General features: G+C 46.0%; 2 protein-coding genes across 9 annotated transcripts in view; both read right to left on the bottom strand.

The window, feature by feature from the left end:
* LOC309357841 (A-kinase anchor protein 1, mitochondrial-like) overlaps positions 1-4,882 on the bottom strand; it is a 31,054-nt gene extending 26,172 nt beyond the window's left edge. Inside the window, exons 1-2 of one of the 2 annotated variants that reach the window (XM_081890396.1) lie at positions 3,858-4,882; positions 2,145-2,272 (exon numbers count right to left, since the gene is read on the bottom strand). The gene's annotated coding sequence lies outside the window, so the exon portion shown is untranslated. Of the gene's footprint in view, positions 1-160; positions 347-2,144; positions 2,273-3,857 lie in introns of those variants that run through there. The other variant, XM_081890395.1, reaches the window with a different exon arrangement.
* Positions 4,883-10,905: 6,023 nt separating this feature from the next.
* NF1 (neurofibromin 1) overlaps positions 10,906-23,426 on the bottom strand; it is a 159,691-nt gene continuing 147,170 nt past the window's right edge. For 6 of the 7 annotated variants that reach the window (XM_081890099.1, XM_081890101.1, XM_081890102.1 and 3 more), the window contains one exon: positions 10,906-16,951. In XM_081890099.1, coding sequence (XP_081746225.1) covers positions 16,809-16,951 — 143 coding nt within the window. In that variant the 3' untranslated portion in view covers positions 10,906-16,808. Of the gene's footprint in view, positions 16,952-19,310; positions 19,446-23,426 lie in introns of those variants that run through there. The other variant, XM_081890100.1, reaches the window with a different exon arrangement.

Below are 23,426 nucleotides of genomic sequence, written 5' to 3'. Positions count from 1 at the left end.
AAATCGCTACTTGGGAAGGAGCAACCGTACGTGTAATCCAGCGGAGGCCCCGAACTGCCGCTCTGTCCTCCCACAAAAAGCAAAGCGCGTGTTTGATCATAAAGCAGCCCTCCCCCATGAGGACTGGCGCCTTAACCCTCCAGTTAAAGCCGCTACTCACGATCCGCCCGGTGATGCTCGCCCTCCTCCGTCTCCTCCTGGCCGTCCCACCCCCGGTGCCGGTGCCAAGCCCCCGTGCGCTGCCGCCGCGCCCGGCCCCTCCACCCGCCGCGGGCTCCTCAGTCGTCCCCCCACGTGCTGCCCGACCGGGCCTTTCGGAACGCTGAGACATTCGACCGATATACACAACGTTCCGCTCGCCCCGCCCACCGCTCGCTCAACGTCCCGCTCGCCCCGCCCCTCCCGCTTACCCCCTTCTCGGCCGCAGCTCGCGCGAGACGGCGAGGGGGAAGCCACGCCCCCTCCTTCCCCAGACTGGGCTCGTGAGTCAGAGGGCAAGAGAGAACGAGAACAGGGAGCGTGGGGAAGGGGCAAAGTGTGCGCATGCGCACCCCCAGCATGCTTTCTCTCTCTCTCTTCACCGCCTCCCCATGCAAGGAAATAAGAGGCGGGGTTAGTTCTGACAGGGTGTGTTTGACCCTCGTTGAGGCTGTCAGTCGCTTAAAGAGAACTTGCAGAGTAAGGCTCTGTGCGCATTTACTCTGAAACAAGTCCCACTTTTCGTAAAAGGCCTACCGCCTAAGTAAACGTGCATAGATCGCACCATCAGGCACTCTTGCTTGGGATCAAGCCCCGAAAACGGGCTTGCTTCTAAGTAACGACGCATGAGAATTTTGATGGAGTGATCCATTAAACATGCAAACATTTGCATCAGTAGAATATAAAAGCTCAGAGTAGCAGTCCTTTCTGTGTTATTAGAGGATGCAAGAAGCATTGTGACGGACATGGTGCCTACCCCCACATTTATATTAATTATCGTTTTAAAATCAATCTGCCCAGTTAATTGGGCAGACATTTTTAAGAAGAAGAAGAGGAGGAGTTTGGATTTGATATCCCGCCTTTCACTCCCCTTCAGGAGTCTCAAAGCGGCTAACAATCTCCTTTCCCTTCCTCCCCCACAACAAACACTCTGTGAGGTGAGTGGGGCTGAGAGACTTCAAAGAAGTGTGACTGGCCCAAGGTCACCCAGCAGCTGCAGGTGGAGGAGCGGAGACAACCAGTTCCCCAGATTACGTGACTACCACTCTTAATCACTACACCACACTGGCTCTAATAAGGTTGTCAACTAATTAATATTATTGATTGATGAATGTTTCAGCACTGATAGAGATTGAAAATATATTTTTGTCAGTCTTGTAGTTAATTATTATTATTATTATTATTATTCAGGGTTCTCTTAAAAGTATCCATTGTCAGCTATGAAGTCACAGCTGGCCTTCCTTGCAGGGCTGTTGGAGGTTTCTGGGCAAAACACTGCCAGTCTATCCTATTTTACAGAGCATTTGTGAGAGCTAATGCTGCAATCCCAGGCATACTCAGCTTGCAAATAACTCCCTTGAAACCTGGGGTTCATGCCCCAGTAAATGTGCTTGGGATCAGGCTGCAAAAATGCTAAATCAAGGCTTTAGGTGGGATGCAAATAAATAAGCTTCTTCCACAGGATGTCTGTCCCTCTGGTTTCCAAATTCCCCCTGCCCCGAACCCTTTCCACCTGGTTCGCCAAATAATGCCCATACACTCCAAAGGATTCTTAAGAATATTAGTGGGATCACGATCATGCAGAGCCCCAGTCCCCAACCCCTATTCTTTGTACAGTGGTACCTCGGGTTACATACGCTTCAGGTTACACACTCCGCTAACCCAGAAATAGTGCTTCAGGTTAAGAACTTTGCTTCAGGATAAGAACAGAAATCGGGCTCCGGCGGCACACTGGCAGAAGGAGGCCCCATTAGCTAAAGTGGTGCTTCAGGTTAAGAACAGTTTCAGGTTAAGAACGGACCTCTGGAACAAATTAAGTACTTAACCCGAGGTACCACTGTATATTGTATTGTTGTTTTATTGCTATGGCCGATGGCTGACGTAAATAAAGATTCATTCATTCATTCATTCTTGTGGATTGCCCATTGCTGGGAAAGATTGCTCACCTGGCACTACCAATCTTCAAAAGCCCAGGGTGCATGGCTGCTGATTTCGTCATTTAAATGCTTTGAAGGGATGCACCAGGTTACCCCAAACCCACTGCTATAGCAGAATCAAAGCCAGAGTGTGGTTTCTAAGAGTGAGAACAGAGAGCAAAAAGCAGGTCAGATGGATTATTTGTCTGAGAATGAAACTCCTGCTGTGCCCAGCTGTTGCCCTTTGTGCCAGGGAAATATGCACACAAATTCAAGTTCCACCAACCCCACTCTTTTTATGAGGTGGGTTTGTTCAGCAGAAGCCACTAGGATCTGGGTTAAGGTAGGTTTCCTTTCAGCGCTTGAGCAGGTCTTGTCAACTTATTTCCTAATGAAATATATTTGCACTTGATTTGGGGGTGAAGGGTGTGGTAGTTGATGTTCCAAACAATATAGCAGAGGAGCTGATTCCAGCTGTGTGTAAGTGGGAGAGGACGGGAGAAGAGTCAGCTGCAGGGACTCAGTGGGAGAAATGCACTCTGCACATTCCCAGGGATAGTCTTTTCATAGCATGTGAGAGAGGAATAAGAACATAGGAAGCACTGCCTATCATCCACCTAGTTCAGTATTGTCTACTCTGACTGTCAGCGGCTCTCCAGGGTTGCAGACATGGATTATTCCATCATCTGCTTCCTGGTTTTCTTAAACTAGAGACACTAGGCATTGGATGTGAAACTTTCTGCATGCAAACTCTGTGCTTTTTCACTGGGGTTGTATCCTTCCCCATTGTCCTTTGTCAGGGACCAGCTCCCGTTCACATGGCCCATGGAGCAGCAATGGAGAACCTGTGGTCCTCCAGACATTGTTGGACTGCATCAGTCCCAGCCAGCAGTATTTCAGCAACCTATGGAGGGCCACTGCTCTGCTCTGGAGAGTGGGTGCATAATCCCTAGGGTCAATGAATGTGCATGAAGATTAAGGCACCATGGAGCCTGCCAATGTGCACACTGCCGCTTCTGGGGCAAGCTTTCAACTACTGACATGGCTGGGCAATTATGTTCCTCCCTTAGTTTATCTTTAACCAAAAGAACACACACTTTCTTTGCATTTAAATCATCAGAAGATAGGCAATCATAGAGTAAATGAATTAGGCATACAAACTGGTCCCTCTACAGTTTCAAGAAGACATGAGGCTTTCTCCAATATGTACTATCTGATTCTTTTAACTGGAGATACTAGGGAATGAATGTGGGATCTTCTGCCTGCAAGGCATGCACCCCACCTCTGAGATATAGTCTCTCCTTATTTTAACCCTGTTGATTTTCCTTTGGTCTTAAATCAGGGATGAGGGATGTTGCAGGACTATAACTCCCCACATCCCTGAGTCCATGTTGGTGTCCAACAATCTCTGGAGGGCTGCAAATGTTCCCAACTAATCCTCTGCTTTTTTTACCCATATGCATGACTAAGGCTTTCCAATAGGCATTGGCTCTTCTCAATGAGCAGGCAGAATGGGCAACAGAATATAACAAAGAATAATTCTAAGAAGTATCAGGGAGACATGTGGGTGGGCCAACAGAGGGTGGAGATTTGGGTATGGTTGTTTTTCAGAGACACCAAAAGCTCTGCATTGTGTAGTGGCACTATTGAGATTACATGCAACATGTCATGGTCTTTGGACAGAACAATCAAGTGGTTGGTTGGTTGACTAAATGTAGCTACCAAATTATGGCTCTATCTTACCTTGATCATCTAATACTGGTCATCTCTAGGCAATCTACAATATAATAATAAAGGCATATAAAAATTCAACCATATGCAACACAATAAAGCATTCCATTCTAATAACCACATCAGTAAAATACAAAATTATTAATAAAAACCACTCTCTTGACATGTCACCACACAATGCATACAAGTTGATCACACCCTACGAAGCAGTAGTCAGTCAACTGGAATACAGGTGGAACCTCCCTTGGTAGAGCATGCTGGAGTAACTGGACATGAGAAAGGGTTAATTTCCTTCATGAGCATAAATCATCCCATGAAGGAGCTAATCACAGGTGCAAGGTCATCCAAGACGGTTGCTATGGTAACAGCCCAGTACCCCAACTGTATCTGTGATTAATGCACGTCAGCAAAATAGTCTGTTAGTCTGCAGTCTGTCTGTTAGTCCAATGTTGTGTCTTGAATTGCTGAATTTATTTAGAGCAGCAGAGATACTTTGTACTTGTGTGTATCTGTTTATATCTGGGTTTGCAAAAGCCTACAAGCTGTACATCCAGAATTGTTTTGCTGAGCCTTATCTTCTACAACAGTAAACTATCTTAACATTTGTCTACTTCTACATGGCAGCTGATACTGGGAGCAAATTCTACTGCATGGGTATCTCACTTATGATTCCCACCAGAACATTCAATAGGAGGTTCCCTATAGGATTGTACCCAAAGCAACACAGGGCTTGACCTCCCATTTTGCAAAATTGGTGATTTTGTGACTCTGACATCAGAAGAAAGCCTACTGTAAATTAATTTTTTTTGGGTGGAGGAACTCTGATCTCTCTTAATAACTCCACAAATTTGGAATTGACTCAACCTGTCTCAGATCACTAAAAATGTGACCTAAACCATGGGTAGGCAAACTAAGGCCTGGGGGCTGGATCCAGCCCAATTGCCTTCTAAATCTGGCCTGCGAACAGTCCGGGAATCAGCATGTTTTTACATGAGTAGAATGTGTGCTTTTATTTAAAATGCATCTCTGGGTTATTTGTGGTGCATAGGAATTAGTTCACTCCCCCCCCCCAACAAATTATAGTCTGGCTCCTCACAAGGGCTGAGGGACAGTGGACCGGCCCCCTGCTGAAAAAGTTTGCTGACCCCTGACCTAAACCATCACAGCCAATGCTCCTGTCTGTGCCACAAATTGTACTTAATATTTCAAAATGCGTGTTCTTATATCATGTGCTCTCCTGCCTTCTTTCCATAACACTGGCAAACACCCTTGATTTTTTTTTTTTTAAAGTCAGCAACCTTCCATCTCAGGCCTTTTTGGAAGACAAAACCAGCAATCTTGCCTGCTGAAACAGGCCACAGCAGAAAAGGCAGGAGGTAACTCTCTTGCACAGCCAGAGAAGCTTATCCCGCAGGGCATGGGATTCACTGCCTGACAAACCAGCTGAACCTACCTACACCCGCTCAACATCTATAAAGTGTGGCCCTGTTTTGAATAAGAATGCTCCCTGGTAGGGCTGGGAAATCTGTGGCCCTTTGAGCATTGTTGGGTATAGGAATTCCCAGCATCCCTGACCACTGGCCATGCTGGGTGGGGTTAATGAGAGACCTATTAATTTTTATTATTATTTAAATTTGTATACCGCCCTATACTTGTAGCTCTCAGGGTGGAACATGAAAATCACAATATAAAAAACACAAAATACATAATAAAAATGAAAATGAAAACAAAGTCAACCCAAAAATCCACCTTCCACAACACACTTTAAAAGGCCCTTCGATGTCAATCAGCCAAAGGCTTAGTTAAAGAAGAACGTTTTCGCCTGGTGCCTAAAGATGTATAATGAAGACTCCAGCCAAACTCCTGAGGGAGTGCATTCCTCAGCGAGTCACCACTGAAAATGCCAATTATTGTGTTGCCAGCCTCCAAATCTATCGTGGAGGGAGCACACAAAGAAGGGTCTCAGAAGCAGTGGCGTAGCGTGGGTTGTCAGCACCTGGGGCAAGGCAAGTAATTTGCGCCCCCTAACCCGTGGATTTGCGCCCCCTAACCCTAACCCCCAGATGTTGCGCCCAGTGCGGCCGGCCCCCCCTGCACCCCCCACGCTACGCCACTGCTCAGAAGATGATCCCAGGGTCTGGATAGGTTCATATGGAGAGAGGTGGTCCTTGAGGTATTGCAAAAGTTGACTCATTCTATTGGTCCATCTAGTTCAGCATTGTCTGCACAGACTGGGAGCAATGGCTCTCCAGGATTCCAGGTAGGAGTCTTTCCCAACCCTAGTGCTTTCCCCCCCTGGGGGTACTCAAGAGTATGCAGTACAGACACCTTTTCCCCCCAATAAGAAAAGCACTGGTAGAAGGTATGGCACTTACTGAAACAACTTCATGGTGAGCACAGGCACCTTTTTTTCTAGAATAAAAGCATTGCCCAACCCTACTTGGAACTGCCAGGGATGGAACCCGGGACCTTCTGCATGCAAAGTAGATGTTCTAACCACTGAGCAAGATATTTGGCACCAGATTGGCTGCAGGAGTTGCAGGAAGGAGGTATATAAGGTGCCATCCAACCGTCTTAGGGACTCTGCTCCAGATTCGTGTAGGGTTTACTTCTTAGCCGTTTCTTCTCCTGAAGATGTCCTGCAAGTATATGATTTGTTCAAATAAATAAATGTAGAAGGCTTGCTCTCAGGTCTTGCTTGCAGACTTCCCACTGGGGCATCTGGTTGGTAAGGACAAGATAGATTTCTTTTATTGCATTCTATCGTCTCACAGTTTGAATTATATGGAATTCAGATTGTAATATAATAAAATTAAAGGAAGGAATTGCAATACAGCATATTACAATTGCTACAGCAGGCAGAAAAAGTGGTCCAACATGGCCATCAGCAATTTTCAAGTGGTCCATGGAGGGTAGGGTGGGGGGAAGGTTTGCAACCATTGTTCAAGACTGCAATTTTTATGGGGATACAAATCCTGATTTATCTCTCAGGTGCTTTCTTTACACTTGGGGAACTTAGATTAATTTCATGTTTAAATCTTAGTTGAAGACTGCAACCTTAAGACTACAGAAAAAAATAGGACATCCCTGAGGGCATCGAAATTTGTTAAAGGAGTGATGAGTCAAAGTTGTCTGCATTTTAAGGCTGTTTTTGACTGTGGGTTTTGTTATTCTCCTAGTTAAAAAGACAAAATCTGTATGCATGTATATTGTGTCTCTCCCTGCCCCCAGCCCTGGGGTTGTACAGTAATTATTTTGCTAACCCTGCACTGTATCTGATATGTATCAATGTCGAACCATTGAACTCAACATTTAAGCTGCAAAACCTACGGACACTTTCCTGTCCATTGATCCTTGCCCATCCTGGCTTATAAAATCTAGGGAAGCTTTTAATGTTTGATGTATTACAGTATTTTAATATTTTTTTTGAAGCAGCCCAGAGAGGCTGGGGAAGCCCAGCCAGATGGGCGGGGTATAAATAATAAATTATTATTATTATTATTATTATTATTATTATTATTATTATTATTATTGCCGGGAAGGACTGGGCGATGGGCTTTGTGGGGTGGTGAATGCTTCTCCCTGTGAGGGAATGGCACCCTCACCTGCTGGGTGAGGTGGAAATGATATCTGGTAGTCAGCAGAGGGAGCTCCAGGACTGCTTGTGTTTAACTTGCACAGTCCGGCTCCCAAATTTCTACCTCGCTCAGAATTAGAGCTGTGCCAAACTCTGCCCAGCAGGTTCTCAAACACTTTCTCCCACAAAAGGCATTTTCCATTTTCCTCCTTCATTGTCAGGATTGGCAGGGCATGGCGTTCTGAACTTTATTGCAAGGTGGGTGAAGGACGTGTGTTGCTTTCTCCCCCAGTAAACTTTCCTGAGCTCTGCAGCACCTCTGATTTGAAAAAGCTTCTATAACAGATCCCACCGCTTATATACCAATTGCAGCAGATCCAAACTGCACACACACTCTATAATAACCACCACAGGTTATCTTTTTGGATTTTGTGTGAGGGAAAACTTTGGTACTTGGGAGACTAATGCAGAAGTTGGAACAAGTAAGAAAGATTTGTTTAACAGAACATAGATAAAAAAAGGATATAATGTTATTTCAGGAAACCATTCACCTAATAGTATTTCTGCTGAATCTAACGGATGTTATGGGCTTCTAATCAAGCGCAGCTTCTTTTAAACTTCAGTTGCTTATGTGCAGTTACTTCGCTTCAGGTAGATGCTAGACTAGAGGGTAAATGCTCAGCTAATTTTCAGTTATTTCACTTCAGTTCCTTAACTCACTTGTTGCACAGGTGTTGCAGCTTAATACTTTGGTTCTTAAACAAGGTGGTACTTTCTGTCAGTTACCCAGCCCTTTGATAATCCTACTCCTGATGTTCTCCAAGTAACAGACCCAGGAGATCACCACACCCCTCTTAACTGATTTGGGAGTCTTCTCTTTCTAGAAGAATCTCTCCCCTCCTGACTGGACTGAGACTTAAGTAGACTGTATCATTTTAGCTTCTACTTCTTCTGCCTCAGCCTCCCAGTTAACTCCTGGCCTAATACCACACACCGTCCTTCACACTAAGCTCAGAGACTCCTTTCTCTAGCTTTGGATATGTTCCTCAGAGTGGCTGTTTCAACCCAGAACCAACTCCCTCTCCTCTCAAACTAAACCCTATCTGAACATTCTCTCAGAAATGGCTCCTTTTATTTTCCCTCCGAAAGTGCTGGCTCCACCCCCTTCTGGTTAGCTGTCTTGGCAGTTAATCAGAGAGGTTCCAGCCCCCTAGTGGAATTCTGAGGCACTGCATCCCCAGACTGTGCTCTGGCTCTGCTGTCCGTCAGTTTCGCATGCGTTCCTCTTGGGATGTCTTTTACTGGACTTTAACTGAAGCCTGAGCACCCAAGAAGGCTGCAGCATTACCTCAGGTTAAGAACTTAATTCATTCTGGAGGTCTGTTCTTAACCTGAAACTGTTCTTAACCTGAAGCACCACTTTAGCTAATAGGGCCTCCTGCTGCTGCGCCGCAGCTGCACAATTTCTGTTCTTATCCTGAAGCAAAGTTCTTAACCCAAGGTAATATTTCTGGGTTAGCAGAGTCTGTAACCTGAAACGTATGTAACCTGAGGTACCACTGTACTGAGATGGATTTGTAGAATAAAAGGACACCTTGTAGCCACCTGCATCTCACCCATAACTCAATCCACCCCTTTGATAATTTTCAAATGCAATTCCCCCCCTCATAAACCAATGGCAGAACTGGGAGGGGAGGAGAGAGGGAACCATGGGAGAGCTTTTCTGCTACCTGGAATTTCATCCTGTGGATGCACAAGGTCCCAAGCTCAGTTCCTGGTTCTTCCACGGTAGAAAAAAAACTAGGTAGCTTTCATCTGAGGCTTTGGAGATCCATTGCCAATCAAGAACACTTGGCAATGGTAGGCAGGAACTAAGTGTTAAGAGCACTTGACCACCAGCATTTCAGTTTCATGAAAGGTACTACAGTGGTACCTCAGGTTAAGTACTTAATTCGTTCCATGGGGCTGTACTTACCCTGAAACTGTTCTTAACCTGAAGCACCACTTTAGCTAATGGGGCCTCCCGCTGCTGCTGCACTGCCAGAGCACAATTTCTCTTCTCATCCTGAAGCAAAGTTCTTAACCTGAAGCACTATTTCTGGGTTAGCGGAGTCTGTAACCTGAAGCGTATGTAACCTGAAGCATATGTAACCCGAGGTACCTCTGTATAAAAGTGTGAAGCAGAAGCCATTCGTGTAAGGCACTCAGCTCAAGGCCACATAGAAGCCTCTTTTGGAAGCCCCTATTAGCATGTGTCTTTGGGGAGTGGTTATTTAAAAAAAATGATTGGCCATGTTCTGTGCCATGTAAGCAGAAGCACATGAAGTCTCCAACCAGAGTACTGTACATAATTTACTCTGAAACATTCACTGCTTTGAATGATTCATTTTGGTTTTGCTAATACAAAGGGAAGAAGCCCTTAAGCTTTGACATTTTATTCCCGCCTACTTCCTCTGGCTTCTGAGATTATCCCATACACTGACCCATCCACCTTTCAAAGCTGTCTTTGCCGCTCATAAGGGTTAGAAACTTTGAAGAGCATAAAGAAAAACTTGAAGAGCATAAAGTGAAGAGCATAAAACTTGAAGAGCATAAAACTTGAAGAGCATAAACTTTGAAGAGCATAAAGAAAAACCTGGACTGTGCATCCTGTCAGTTTGCATTTCTTAGTACAGAAAGTAGTACAGAAAGTAGTACAGAAAGTATTGATCTGATGTGTAGAGATTTTTCCTATTCTAAATTCGGGAGGGTTCTGGAAGCTTATCTGTGTGAGAAACAAGCAGAAGGTTCATGATTGTTTGGGTTATACTTTCAGAGAAGCTAAGTACAGCTGGTTTGAACTGGTTCTCTTATCTCTTTCCATCAAGGTCATACTGACTATAAAAGTAGGGCCAGAATGAGCCTGAATTTCACTTTCTCTCTTTTTTTAACTCTTTCCCCTCTGTGTGGTTTTCTGTACAATGTAAGCATAGTGCTAAGGTTTTAGATTTATTATAAGTTATTGTAAGTGTAAGGTTAAGTCTGCTGCAACTGGATTATTTACGGACAGTGCCAATTCTGAATGTATTGGATTTGTGACCATTATGCTCATTTGCCTTCAGTAGCAGTAAAGTTCTGCTGGATGAAATATCGCGTCTGGTCTATTTTTGGGAATCCTGCAACATGTTTAAAGTTTTTACTCTGCTAACTATACATTGGAATCTACTCTGGATCATATCGAGTAGATTTTCAACGACACACCCAACCCATATTCTGTACTTTTTCTACAGCTTTGTAGCATCCTGGTATACAGATAGCCTCCTATTCTGAGATGTGATCAATTGCTTTTGGGAAATGGCTGCTCTGCCGTTAGTATTTCACACACCCCAGATGAAGCCTTTACAGATTAGATTCAGGACTGAGCCACGACCCAAATCAAGTGATGAAAATGGGTTTAGAACCATTAAAGACGCACAAGCAAATAATTACTCCAACAAGTCAAAAGCAGGTTGAATTTACATTTTTTACTTCAAAAAAAGGGAAGTACATACATGAGGGAAAGTGGGGGGTAAACAACAATTGCTTGAAACCATGATCTCTACAGGTTTATTTTAATTTTAATATATATTTATATATTTATATATATACCTCCAATTACCCACCCATAAGTCTGCAAGTCTGCGGGGCACACGCCCAATGCCTTGCACAAGCACTTACAAATATTAACAGGATTGTAGACAGAGGAGGAGAGGGAACCAGTCTTCAAGGTTGAGGCCCCAACGGGAAGTAGCAAGTTCTATAATACATGGCGTTAGGTTTATAGTACACAGCATCACTTCCTTTCAATGACAGAACGCAACAGCAGGGAGGAAAGAAGCACGTTAACAGTTACTAAACACTAAAAGATATTCAAATGTCATTATGTTATACATGTACAGCGACTAACTGCTTTACAAAAAAGCAAAATAATACAATATATTGTCACATGTATTTACAGTGTAGTAAATATACTTTTTTTCTGTCAAATTTTACACAAAACTATTTACAGGGTGAATATACTGCATTAAAAAAAAAGGTGTGTGGCCAATGCAAAAAAAGTGACTTCTGTGGATAAGAGTCTCTTGCATAACATTAAGACGTGCTTTAATACATCGTGGGGGAAATTAAAACTAGAAACAAAGCAGGAGGAAGGGGGAGAAGAAGCCCTAAAACCCCACAAACCCATCAGGAAAAGAGCACCAGCCACAATCTTCACTGCTCAGTCCCGTAAAACGTTGACTTTGAAATGTTTCTTGGTTATCGAAAGCAAGTGCATGCGAATGGAAGCCTAACAGACTGGCGGATTTAACAGGGATTCTTCTTTACGCGCAAGGAAAATGCATCAGGCTTAAACTTCAATATCGGGGGAAAGATTTTAAAAAAATACAAAAAGAGAACAACGCAAAACAACTTTACAGTACTTAATAGTGCACATGGAGCCCGTGCTTGAAAACGAGGAGTGTCAAACTGGTTTCCTTTTATTTAGTGTGAGAGTGGGGAAAGGTTGACCCTGCAGACGCCACCGTATTCCTTCAGCCCCAGCCAGCCAATGGTCAGGGACAGTAGGAGCGCTAAGCCCAGCGACATCTGCGGGGCCACAGGTGAATAGCCCCTGCTGCACAGCCTGCAGCAACCTTACGCTGCAGGTCAAAGTTACTTGGTTCTCGACATGATATATTGAAATCCTCTAGGAGAAGGTTCAAATTTAAACACAACAATCAAATTGCTAGCCCTCTGTCAAAGCCTGCTGGGGCACCTCTGGTTGAGAACCTCTTTCCTGTGTTCCATTAAAATAAAAAGAAGCAAAGGAAAACACTCCCAGAGGTCCCTCTCTTGTCTAAACATGCTAACGCAGGAATTTATTCATGGATCTACTTTGTTTTAAAGGCACATGGATGCCACCAACTCACAAGCAGCTCAGCAAGCAGCACAGCCTCCAGAGCAGGGAAGTGTAGTCTGCTGCTTTCTGGGCCTGGAGAACATGAGATGGCCCCCAATGGCCCAGGACCTAATCGTGAGAAGGTGTTCTTTTAAAGCAACAGCACAGAATCGTTCGCTGGGTTGTGTAGCCGATATCCCAAAAAGAAAGGGTGAAGACAGCAACGGTTGGTGGAAGGGCAAATCAGCTGCAGTGGCTAAGGAGAGGACATTTTTCACCAAGTGGATGAGAGAAACACTTAAGGCACTGAGCAAACCAGCCACTAAATGGGTTTGGTTCAGGGACAAAGCCATCCATGCCACCCTCTGCACCCACCTTCTCTGCATTGGAAAGAAGCATCTCTGAATTGCTGCTCCCTTATCCCGTTAAGACACCTCAGTTCAGAAATCAGCTCTACTAAAGCACATCTTGTAAAGCAAGCTTTTCTATCTTTTTGATTCTAGGAAGTCTGCCCAGATGAGTTTCTGCTGTCCTGTAGTGGTTTCTCTCCAGGGTGCAGAGTCTGATTTCTTTCGAAATATGCATAGTTTGGATGGCCGAAGAACGCAACAGATTCACTTACTATCACTGTGTACAGCACTAGGTTCCCGTGGTCTTTGGCCAACTGACCCATGCTGATTACTACATCCAAATCACCTCGAATTGTGCCTTCTTACAGGCTTTTAACATACAATGTGGCATCAGCTTTCATGGACTAAAGCTGACTCCACTGGATGCATCAACTGGCACATATAATGTAAATATATGTGCTGTGAAGACGACACTTTATGCACCTGACAATGTGGGCTCTAGTTCAATTCCTTGAGTGCATAATTCACCAGTTTCTCTAGAATCTGAACAATCCCCACCCCCCTTTTTAAAGGCTAACTTTGCAAAGAACACGAGAAGGGTGCTGAACACCCATCTGGAAATATCCCACTAGCCTCCCCTTCCAGGGAAGATGCATGCTGGCAGCAAGAAAAAGCAGTGTCAAAACTGCGAACTAAAAATGGTGGGGTGCAGGGCTAGAGTGACCTCACTCCAACTCTCTTGATTTGTACCTCTGGAAAGTTATATAGCTGAAGGAAGTTCTAAAACTGAGTGCTTACATAATACAGCCTAATTTTAGAAACCAGGAAAGTCAGATTGTCTGGAGATCCTGATGTTTGGCAGGCTGGTGGGAGAAGAGAGAGAGAGAGAGAAGGAAATTACTTCCCTTGCCAACCCCACTTTGGGTTCGCTGGCCTGTTTTGCCAAACCCATGATTTGATGATGCAGCCTAGAGGCTACATCAAGACCTACTGAACTGCTGTTAATGCTTCTCCACCTCCCCTCCTGTATCCCCCTGCCCTCAAGAGTTCTCTTGGCTGTTCACAGTGACTGCCTGTGCAAACCCCAGCTGCCACACACCTAAAACATGGACGTTATCATAAGGAAACCTGGTGGGTGTGCTTGGAATTCTGACCATTGCTGTGAATGGGCTAGCGGGCTGTGATCCTCTGGGCAGAGGATTAGCTGTGCCTATTCAGAGCTTACACTCCGCCACTCCCTGTTTCTGTCACATCTGCCATGAGAGGTCCTACTGGCTCAAGCTTTGGGTGAGCCCTTAAGGTATGCGATGGAGACAAAGGAATACATCAGAGGGGGGAAAGGATTAAAGGGGCTTCTGCGCAGGGCTCCCTTTGAAGCCAAGGGTTCACCCACCTTGTCCAGTCCTCTGGCACCACAAGCTGCACATCTCCTGACCTTGGCTTGGGGGTGCAACATCTACACATGGCCCAGTGAGAGATGTTAGCACAGCACAGGACTCTTGAGGACTACGTCGTGCTATTTTTCTCTCAGACTTATGATTTGACACTCCAGCACACTGCAATGAGAACAGGAAAGCTCCCAATGCAGGTGTGACCTGGTGCAATAGGCAGTATTTCCTCTGATCACATAATGGGAAGAAACTTTAAGGATTTTAACCTGTGACAGTTTCATTGATCCTACTTTAACCCTTCCCACTTGATTCAAATCTATTTCAGCTGAAATTCCAACATGATCAAGAGTGTTTCCTTTCTCTACCTCGAAAAATAAAAATTAAAAAAACCTTTCTTGATTTGGCAGACTGTTGTTGGCACCTTAAGACTGTGTTCCAGGAGTGGAACAAAATAAAATAGTTCCTCTCTGAATCAATACACCAAAAGAGGTTGTTTTATACACATAAAACCCATGACATTTTAAATGAATGTTAATAGCTTGCTAATGGACCATTCATTTGCACCCTCTGTCTAATGCTGTGGAATTTGATTTACCCAAAGTCAGCATTAAAATTTCACTGTACAGTTTCAATTGTATGTATATTATTCCCTTTGAAGCCACTGAATAACCGATTATGTCAGCAATACATACATTTCATTTCATTTCATTTCATTTCTGACATGCTTTTTCAGAAGTTGAGAATCTGTGCTTCCAAAATCTAGGCAAGCTGCACACATTTGGACAGCCAGTCAAAGCAGCACGTTCATCATCCATGTTGCTGCTGGGACTCTGGTAATCTCAACACAGAGTCACAGCAGTCTAGTGGCTGAGTGTCAGACAAGAACTAGAGAGACCCAGATTCAAAACCCCAACTCAGCCACAAAGTTCAGTGCCTGACTTTGGCCCATCCATTCTCCAGCCCAATCAGCATACATGTTTCCCCCCTGTTAATATAGCCTCACAATACTGCCTATGAAGTACGGTTAGGCTATGAGAGAGAGAGAGAGAGAGGAGGGGGGGGGAGGGAGGGGGTCAAGGGTCACCCAGCGAGTTTCATGGATGAGTGGGGATTTCAATCCCCATCTCTCTGATCCTAGCCCAACAACCTAGCCCTTATTCCACATGGGTTTTTCAGAAGAGATATCTATTGCCGCTATAGCATTTTAACAAGGCCTTTCATGGTGGCTGAAAGCTGTTTCAATCTGTGGTTCCTAAAGCTGAAACTCTGGGTTTGAGAGCAGCAGTTGCTCCTTTAAAAGTAAGTAAAACTTTGAGTAGGAGCAATGTGGATATTTTGGAAAAAGGGGGTATGAGCCAAATAAAAGTCTAGGGAGCTTGGGAATTGTTAGCGGCACCTTTCCTTAACTGGGAACATCAATGAGTTATGTCTGCGTGGTGCAAGGAAGGTGGGGGAGAGTTATCACATGAGAAGCAGCCGTAACAATCTTTGTGGGAGCGACAGCCCAAGGTGACACAAGCACAAATGGCTGCAGTCGAGCTTCCATACAGGAGCTGCTGTGGAACGAATTGAGTCCATACAGAACCTCAGTTGGGGAGGGCAAATGAGCAGGAAAGGCCCACACAATCACGACATTCACCCTAGCCATGCTGTGGAGTGGGACGGAACATTGAAATAGCTAGGATAGCTCAGTCAGTAGAGTATGAGACTCTTAATCTCAGGGTCGTAGCTTCGAGCCCCACGTAGGGCAAAATATTCCTGCATTGCAAGGGGTTGGAATGGATGACGCTTGTGGTCCCTTCAAACTCTACAATAAAGAAGTGCCCCTCCCCACAGATGCATTCATTCATTCATTCTCTCTCTCTCTCTCTCCCCCCCCCCCCAAGATGGAAGTGCTGCTGATATATATATATATATATATATATATATATATATATATATATATATGAGAGCAATCTAAATTCACCAAAGGAAAACTCGACAAACACAGCCAGCTTCCTCCAGTCTGGTTCATGTGCCCCCAGGAGGCTATTTTCTGGAGTATCAAGAGAGACACCCTGCACTCTGAAATGCCTAGATAATTAAAGATACACCTTGACGGGGCAAAAACTCTCAGCCCTTGGTTAAACTCATTGCACTGTACTTGTGCTCAGAGGCAATTTAAGCTCAGGAAAAGGATGTCCACAGCTACAGGGATGTGGGATGGAAACCAGGATACTGACTGCGTCCACTGGCCATCAAAACCTCTAATGTGCAAACAGTATTGAATATTAACACTCCCCCCCTTTAGATACAAAACAAGCCATAAACAAACAAACAAGCTCCCCCCCAATAAGGTAACAAAAACGTGTCTGAAATGCGAGAGACATGATTTCTGCCTTTCGACACAACCTACGGTCATTTCCCTGCTTTCTTCAGATTCTTAAAAGTGGTTCTGTTCATCACAGTTTGGCTATTACCAGCTTAAAAACAAGAAAAAGAACAGAAGGGTTGTTGTTGCTGTTGCTGCTGCTGCTTCTGTTTTGTTTTTTAAAGGTGGCAAAAAACAGAAATGAAAATCCAAAATAAATTCAGACAAAATGTTTCGCGAGTTGATCGTCTGGCACCACGGCTGACGGGGCGAGTGGGCAGGAGGGTTTGAAATTAAGTGCGACACGACCGCTTGTGGAGGTGGGGCAGGAAGTACTTACGCCACGTTAGAAAACCAAGGATGGAAGGAAGGGAAAACAAAGGGGAAAGGAGAAGGCTTCAGACAATCTTTTTGATGCTGTGGCGCTTGAAGCTGCCAGTGCTGCGCTGCTTCTGCACCTGGCTGGCGGAGCCGTGGCGCGTCCTCCCACTGCTGGAGTGTGCTGTGGTCGGGGAGAGCTCCACGTTCTCCTTATCGATTCCTAAGGTGGTGGTGGGAGTAAAAGAAAGACAATTAAAAAGGGAAGTGCCATGAGCGGGAAATGTAATGTAGAAGCTTCCGTCGGACGACTCCATCTGAAATGGCCAACTGAGGGTCAGGGAGGGTCCGGTCTGTGGCCCTCCAGCAGGACTCCCAACGTGGCCAGTGGTCCGGGCTGATGGGAGCCCAGCAACCTTTGGAGGGCCATACAGGTTCCCCACCCTGTTATTATCATGCAAGGAGGAGCTCCGCCTGCAGTTAAGATCAAAGAAGCATCCAAAATGGGTGGCGGGGGGAAGAGAGAGAGGCAGGAGGCATTCTCTTTTGTGCCAAGGTTATGCCATGGGAGCTGGGAAGGAAGGGGAAAGCTGCTGGTGAAGCGAGAAGCAGAGGCTTAATGGGATTCTAGGGCAGTTCCAATAGTTTTTTCAATACACATCCGACCCCCAGGTGGCGACTGCTGGGTTGCTGGGGAACGCATTGCCATTTAGGGAGCAATCAACTTCACTAAAGCAAAAGCGGCACTTTTGCCTCGGTTACAAGATGTTCCTGACTGTTTATTTAGAAAGAACCGAAGTAACCTGCCGGGCCATGGTCTAATAATCACATCTGCAGCTCTTGGCCTTTCTCTTTTTCTCCGGCTGCTCCAGCCTCCTCCCAGCTGCTCAAGCCACTTGGCCTGCTGTGTAACTCTTTCTTGCTCTGGGAGAGTCGCCCCCCCAACAGCTCCAGATACTGAGGGCTGGCAACTCCCATCTCTCCCAGCCAGCGGGGCTAAGGGTCAGCAATGCTTAGGGTCTGGTCAGCTCTCCCAGAGAATCTTAGCCTGTCTCCTCTGCGACATCAGTCATCTCCTAGCTAGTCACAGCAAGTTACTTCCCCTCGTAGGGTGTGACTTAGCCCACCCTTTCGTGTCATTTGTATTGTTCTGATAGATTATTCTTTGAAACAGCATCTCTGACAGGCATCCTTGGCAAAGAGCATCACATTCATTCATTCCTCGAGGAACACCACTATCTGCATTTGGAAAACACAGGACAAGGGTGCAATTTTAGGGCTCAAAATGAACCACTGGGGAGTCTTTAGGCTCCTGCCTTTAATGTCTATTATTCCCTAAGCTTAGTTCATTTCACAGTTGCCAGGATGCTACCCACCGTTCAGTTGGTTCAGCACTTCCAGGGGAAGCAGAGCAATGTATACATTTTTATGCCTTTCCTTGATCTATTATGGAGGCCTCACAAAGAACCCTCCCAGTAACAGATCACACTAAAACAAAGGCAGGATATGGAGGGAGGGAAGACAGGCCATGAAGCCAGACACAAGCAGTCCAAATGACTAGATTTCTTCCTCCTTGAAGCCTTGTTGCTAAAAATGTTCCCCAGAGCCTCTGCTCGGCAATATACCTTCAGCCTCATAACACCCCTCCAAGGTAGGCCAATCCCCCCATTGGTACTTGAAAAGGAGTGCCACTCTGAATTCCTGGATCTTGGGCACTAGCACTGACCATGCTAGTGCCAAGCTCTACAGCAGCATCTTGTAAGTGTAGAAGGGAATAGAAACACACACACACACACAAACACCTTTTTCTCTTCTGCAAATCCTCCTTCACTGAGTGCATGGATGGGGAGACTGTGTTCCATCAGATGTCGATGGACTTTTGGCTCCCATCACCCCAACCATTTAACATGCAAGTTGAGGCTGAAGAGAGCCCACCCAATGAATTCTGGAGGGTCACAGCTTCCCTGGCATCCATGAGGTTGCTGGATGTGCAACTGCCTGCATTTTCTACTGGCAAACAGTGAGGGAGGAGGGCAGGATGTGCCACGGGTGCCTGACATCACCTCAATTCAAACTCACCATGCAGAAAGCACTCCAATTTCTGCCTCGGTGGGTGCTCCCTCATGCACAAACAGAATATTTCTCAGGACAGGAAAACAACAAGACTGGCTTGAAGGCACTTCTTTCCACAGAACTTTCGCATGTTCTGCTAACTATTTTTCCCCAGTCCACTTCTCACTGCCATTATTTGGGTATGAGAACAAGTTCCCAGCCACACAGCGTTGCTTCCAGTCACTTTGGAGCCTGTTCAAAGAGCTGCACATAAAGGAGATGGGGCAGGAATGGGTCCATGTGGCTTCCTTAGGCTGAAGCTTTCTCCAGCTCAACGTTGTGCTGCTGTTGACTGCCTAACTCTGGGGTTGTCTGCTTGGCATGATGCCACCCTGGAGGGCTGCTTCTGGCACCTGCAAACCTTCTTGGTCCATTTCGCTCACTGCTTCCTTCATCATGAGGTAGTTGGGGTAGTTACCTCCACCCCACCCTGGCAAAAAAAAGCACCTGGAACTCAATAGAACTCAGTTCTATTCATTTTTCAAGGCTCATGTTGACACTTGGTGGGGGGGAGGGATTATCAAGGCAAAAGAGGAAGAGATTCCCTCCCATGTCCTCTTCCAGCTTAATGCGCTTTTCGAGCCAGAGCTCAAAAGGAGAATGATCTGTATGGGAAATGGAGCGGCTGGCAGGGAGAAAGTGGGGTGCCACAGGAGTCAGAGGGAATATGCACACACACAAACAAATGCTCACAAAGCATCCTCCTGAAAAGGCACGTTTTTGTTACTTGTTTCACCTACAACCACCATCAAATCACAGAACACATCTATCTCCATTGACTGAGGCATAGAGATCACAGATCCAGCAACGCTATGCCACAAAGAGCTGGGTGTGATCCCTATAGCTGAGTTCATAGATGTGGTTTGTGATTTGCTGGTGTTCCTGTCACCATCCTGCATAAAAATCAAAGAGGTCTCTGAGCATCTTTGCTTTAGATTAATGCTCCTGTGCTGCTGGCAAGCACTGGATCTGTGGTTTTTGCTGTTCAGTCTGCTACTGTATGCTTTATAATTCAATTACATGGGGCCGCAGGGTAAATTCATGCAAATTCAAGAGGATCTCTTTTAATTCTACTTGAGACAACCTTCACCCAGACTCCTTGGAAAAACAATGTTTTGGGGGTGGGGTTGTGCCTTTTCTTTCTTTGTCTGTCAGGTGTTTCTGTGTTCATGAGTAAGACCTGGGGAGAAGCAGCCAGACAGGGCAGGGGCCATGGCACTCTCAGAATTGAAAGTGGGTCAATGGGTTCAGAATGGTTGGCAAATTTGGAAATCTGCTGCCAAGAGGTTGATGCCATTTGCACAGTTGAGGAGCACAAAACCTTTTCCTTTGGGTTTGAATTAGTAGGGGTCAGAAGGTGCTAACCTTTTGCCTCTTGTGAAGGTTCTCTTAACAATGGTTGTTGGAAGCTGGGGGCATGATTTGACTAATATCGGGGATGTACGTGTGTGGGGGGTGTTGGAGCTCATGGATTTTACACAGGGAACCCCCAACTCCTCCCCCCAAATAAATGAGGCATGCCCCACTTCCTGCTTGCCACCCTAGACTGATAGTTATTCCAAACATTCTCAAAACCCTTCTCACATTGAGAGGCAAGGAGGTACGTATAGGTGGGCATATGGTCACTTGCATGAGGCAGAACAGAAAACTGAACAAGGCAGAAACATGGTTGGTCGGTAAAGTAGGGGCACACAGCAGACAGTAACACCTGGGCAGGGATGGGGTTCACACATTTTTATAAGCAGTTACAAAAGTCCTGCAGGGAGCTGAGACGGTCCTGCGATGTTGTAGTCCCCACAGGTATCAACATCTACGGGTGTACGATCCCCTCGAGTCCAGCAGCAGGCAAGAGTCAGTCAGAGGCTGCAAAGTCTACACCTAAGGATCTGCAGGCCTGCTGCTAAAGATGGGGAGACTCCCCCCTGAGCCTAAGATTCTCAGGCAGGAGCCCCCGGAAGAAGATCCCATACCCTGAGGACTGGTACGGCTAGAGTCAGGCCCTTTACTTCTCTTGGGGAACCTAATGCCTCCCACAGCATCTCATTGGCCAAGTGGCACAAGGAGCACATCAGGTGGGAGGCTGTGGAACAGAGGGGGAGTGTTGGTCTGCAGGCCAGGGGGTTGGCCCTTTAAGAATCTAAAGTGATCCACAAGGGGGTGGGGCCTGGGAGAGGTGGGTGGGGCCTGGGAAAGGGGTGGGTGGGTTGCAGAGGCTTAAAAAGGCTCACTCTGCTCCCACCCTTTGTCCATCAAGTTGCTCACTTGGAACTGTCTGTGGTCCTGCAACTCATGACCCGCCTTGCCTCCCACCCTGACACCCCTGCTGCAGCTTCAGCACCAGACCAGAAAAACACCACAAACTGGCAGCATGGATTTGTTATTCATAAATTCTGGATGTGCCACTACATGCGGTTGAGACTCAGGTCAAATGAAAAAGGAATGTTTTTGAAGTCACCCTGAGGGAGCCATGGGGTAAAAAGGTCTGTGTGGCTCCCGTGTGCAATGCCTTCCTCAGACTCGTGCCGCCGAGGAGGCTGACAGCAAGCCCTAGCTAAATGTAGGTTAGCCACATTAGGCAAAATGTGAGTGCTTGGCACTCAGCCTTCCCTTGTATCTTCTCCACCTAGGAAAGCTGTGTTTTGTGTTAACAGAATGATGCACAATGCTGACAACCAGGCAGATGTGCTCACTGTGCCAACAAGCTGCTGAGTTTGCATCCTTTATTCCAAACCCATAATTTGAGTGGTTTCAAAAAAACAAAACGAACGGAATTATGAATGAAGAAGTGGGATGGCAGAAAAACAGGCACAATTCAAAAGGGCAATAGAAATATCACAAGTAGAAGGGCTGGAGTCCAGAAGGAAGAAGATGAAGAGAAACTGAGAAGATCAAGTGAGTGGATCACCTTCCCTTGAGGGAAAAGCTGGAGCCCCGAGGGATCCTTAATATAGAAGGGGCGGGGGCACACACCTAAAGGGAAGGGGCCTGGCAGCCATGTAGAAAACTTATGCACAGGGTGGGAAAAGTGTAACTGGTGCCTGTTTGCTGCTCCTACTGATCTTCCCAAACCATCCTTTCCCCCCTTCTTTCTTGTGTGCTATGTCTCTCAGACTAAGCCTGCAGGCAGGGATTGCCTTGTTTGCTACTAAGCCTTTGCAAGTCACTCTGGCAGGCTTTTTTCAGCTGAAGGGTTTGATATTTTTTTAAAAAAAAGTTTTAAAGAAACAAATGTGAAATTTGATTGGCGGTAGATGTGGGACAGGCAGAAGTACGTGGGACTTCACATGGTGCGTCATTCAACTCACTATCCAAAGAAGTGGAGAAAAGCCGCTGGCTTGGATGGCTTTTGAAAGGAGAAGGATTAGGGGGAGCTGACCAGACTCGCCAAAGGGTATCATTTACCATTACTACTGGCAACTCCCATGTTCAGAGGCAGTCTGGAATGGGGAGGGGAGGGGAGGGGAGGAGGGAACTGTAGGGGAAGGCTGTTACTTCCTGTGCCCCAATTGTGGGTCTTTAAAGGGTACCTAGCTAGCCAGCGATTTTTTTAAAAAGGGTGATGGACAAGACGGGACTTTTGGTCCAAACTACGCCCCCACCAGCAACACTTTTTGCAGATGCAGTCCTCAATGGAATAAATTTCTGTGCAAAAGGGCCTGGGATAGCTCAGTTGGTGGAATAAATTTCTGTGCAGATGCTTGCCTGCTTGCATCCTTCTGTGGCTGCAAAACTTGCCTTGGAAGTGTGTGGTCCACACTTTTAAGAAATCTTTGGGGCTGGGGCCATGTGGATGAGCAGGGGGCGGAGCTTCTGTGCCCTGCACAGCTCCTCCTCAGCCCACCTATGACTAGTAGAAATAGGTATGCTAATATACTTGATTTGCATAAAGAATTCTGGTCAGGTGGTTGGAGCAGAAGGTGGGCTTCCCTGGTTTGCAAGGTTGGTTCTCACCATGCTGAGTAAAAGCAACCTTGAGCCAATCAGTGTTGCATCTACGGTTCAGAGAGAGAGGGAGAGGGAGAGAGAGAGAGACAGGTTGCAGCATGGAGTTGCCGCACAACTAGCCTGAACGAACAGCCCAACCAACAATGTCTCAGCCAGTTACCTGGTGCTTTGGCCTCTTTGGTATTCCTGCAGCATCAAAATGAACATGTGCACGCCATATCATTTTTTTCTGAAGCAATTGTGTTATTTAGCCACTGTTCTGCATGCAAATGAAGCCTGCAGAGAGGCAATGAGGAAGACCAAGAGAGAAGGCAAAACTCAAAACTAGACTGCTACATTGAACAGCATAATTCAAGAGGTGCCCGTGTTTCCTTTCCAGTATGGTAAGCCTCTTGAGTGAACTGAGCATGCGCTCCAGTGTTCCCTGAACTCTTGCAAAAGAGACTTGGGCGCAATCTTCATTTGCACATGGATGGGAGCTGCTGCTAGGAAAACAAGGCACAAGTCTTCTCCCACCCTGGCAGTAATGCAAGTTTTGCAAGGTGTGACACTGAAAATGAACAGGGCAGAAGGAGAGGAAGAGAGAAGATCTTGAGAGTGTCATTTCACCAATAAGGCAGCCAGCGATGTACAGTGGTCAG

The sequence above is a fragment of the Podarcis melisellensis genome, assembly GCF_964234715.1.
Source record: "Podarcis melisellensis genome assembly, chromosome: 15".
NCBI lineage: Eukaryota > Metazoa > Chordata > Lepidosauria > Squamata > Lacertidae > Podarcis > Podarcis melisellensis.
The sequence above is the reverse complement of the archived record's forward strand: the minus strand, read 5'-3'. Positions and strand labels throughout refer to the sequence as shown.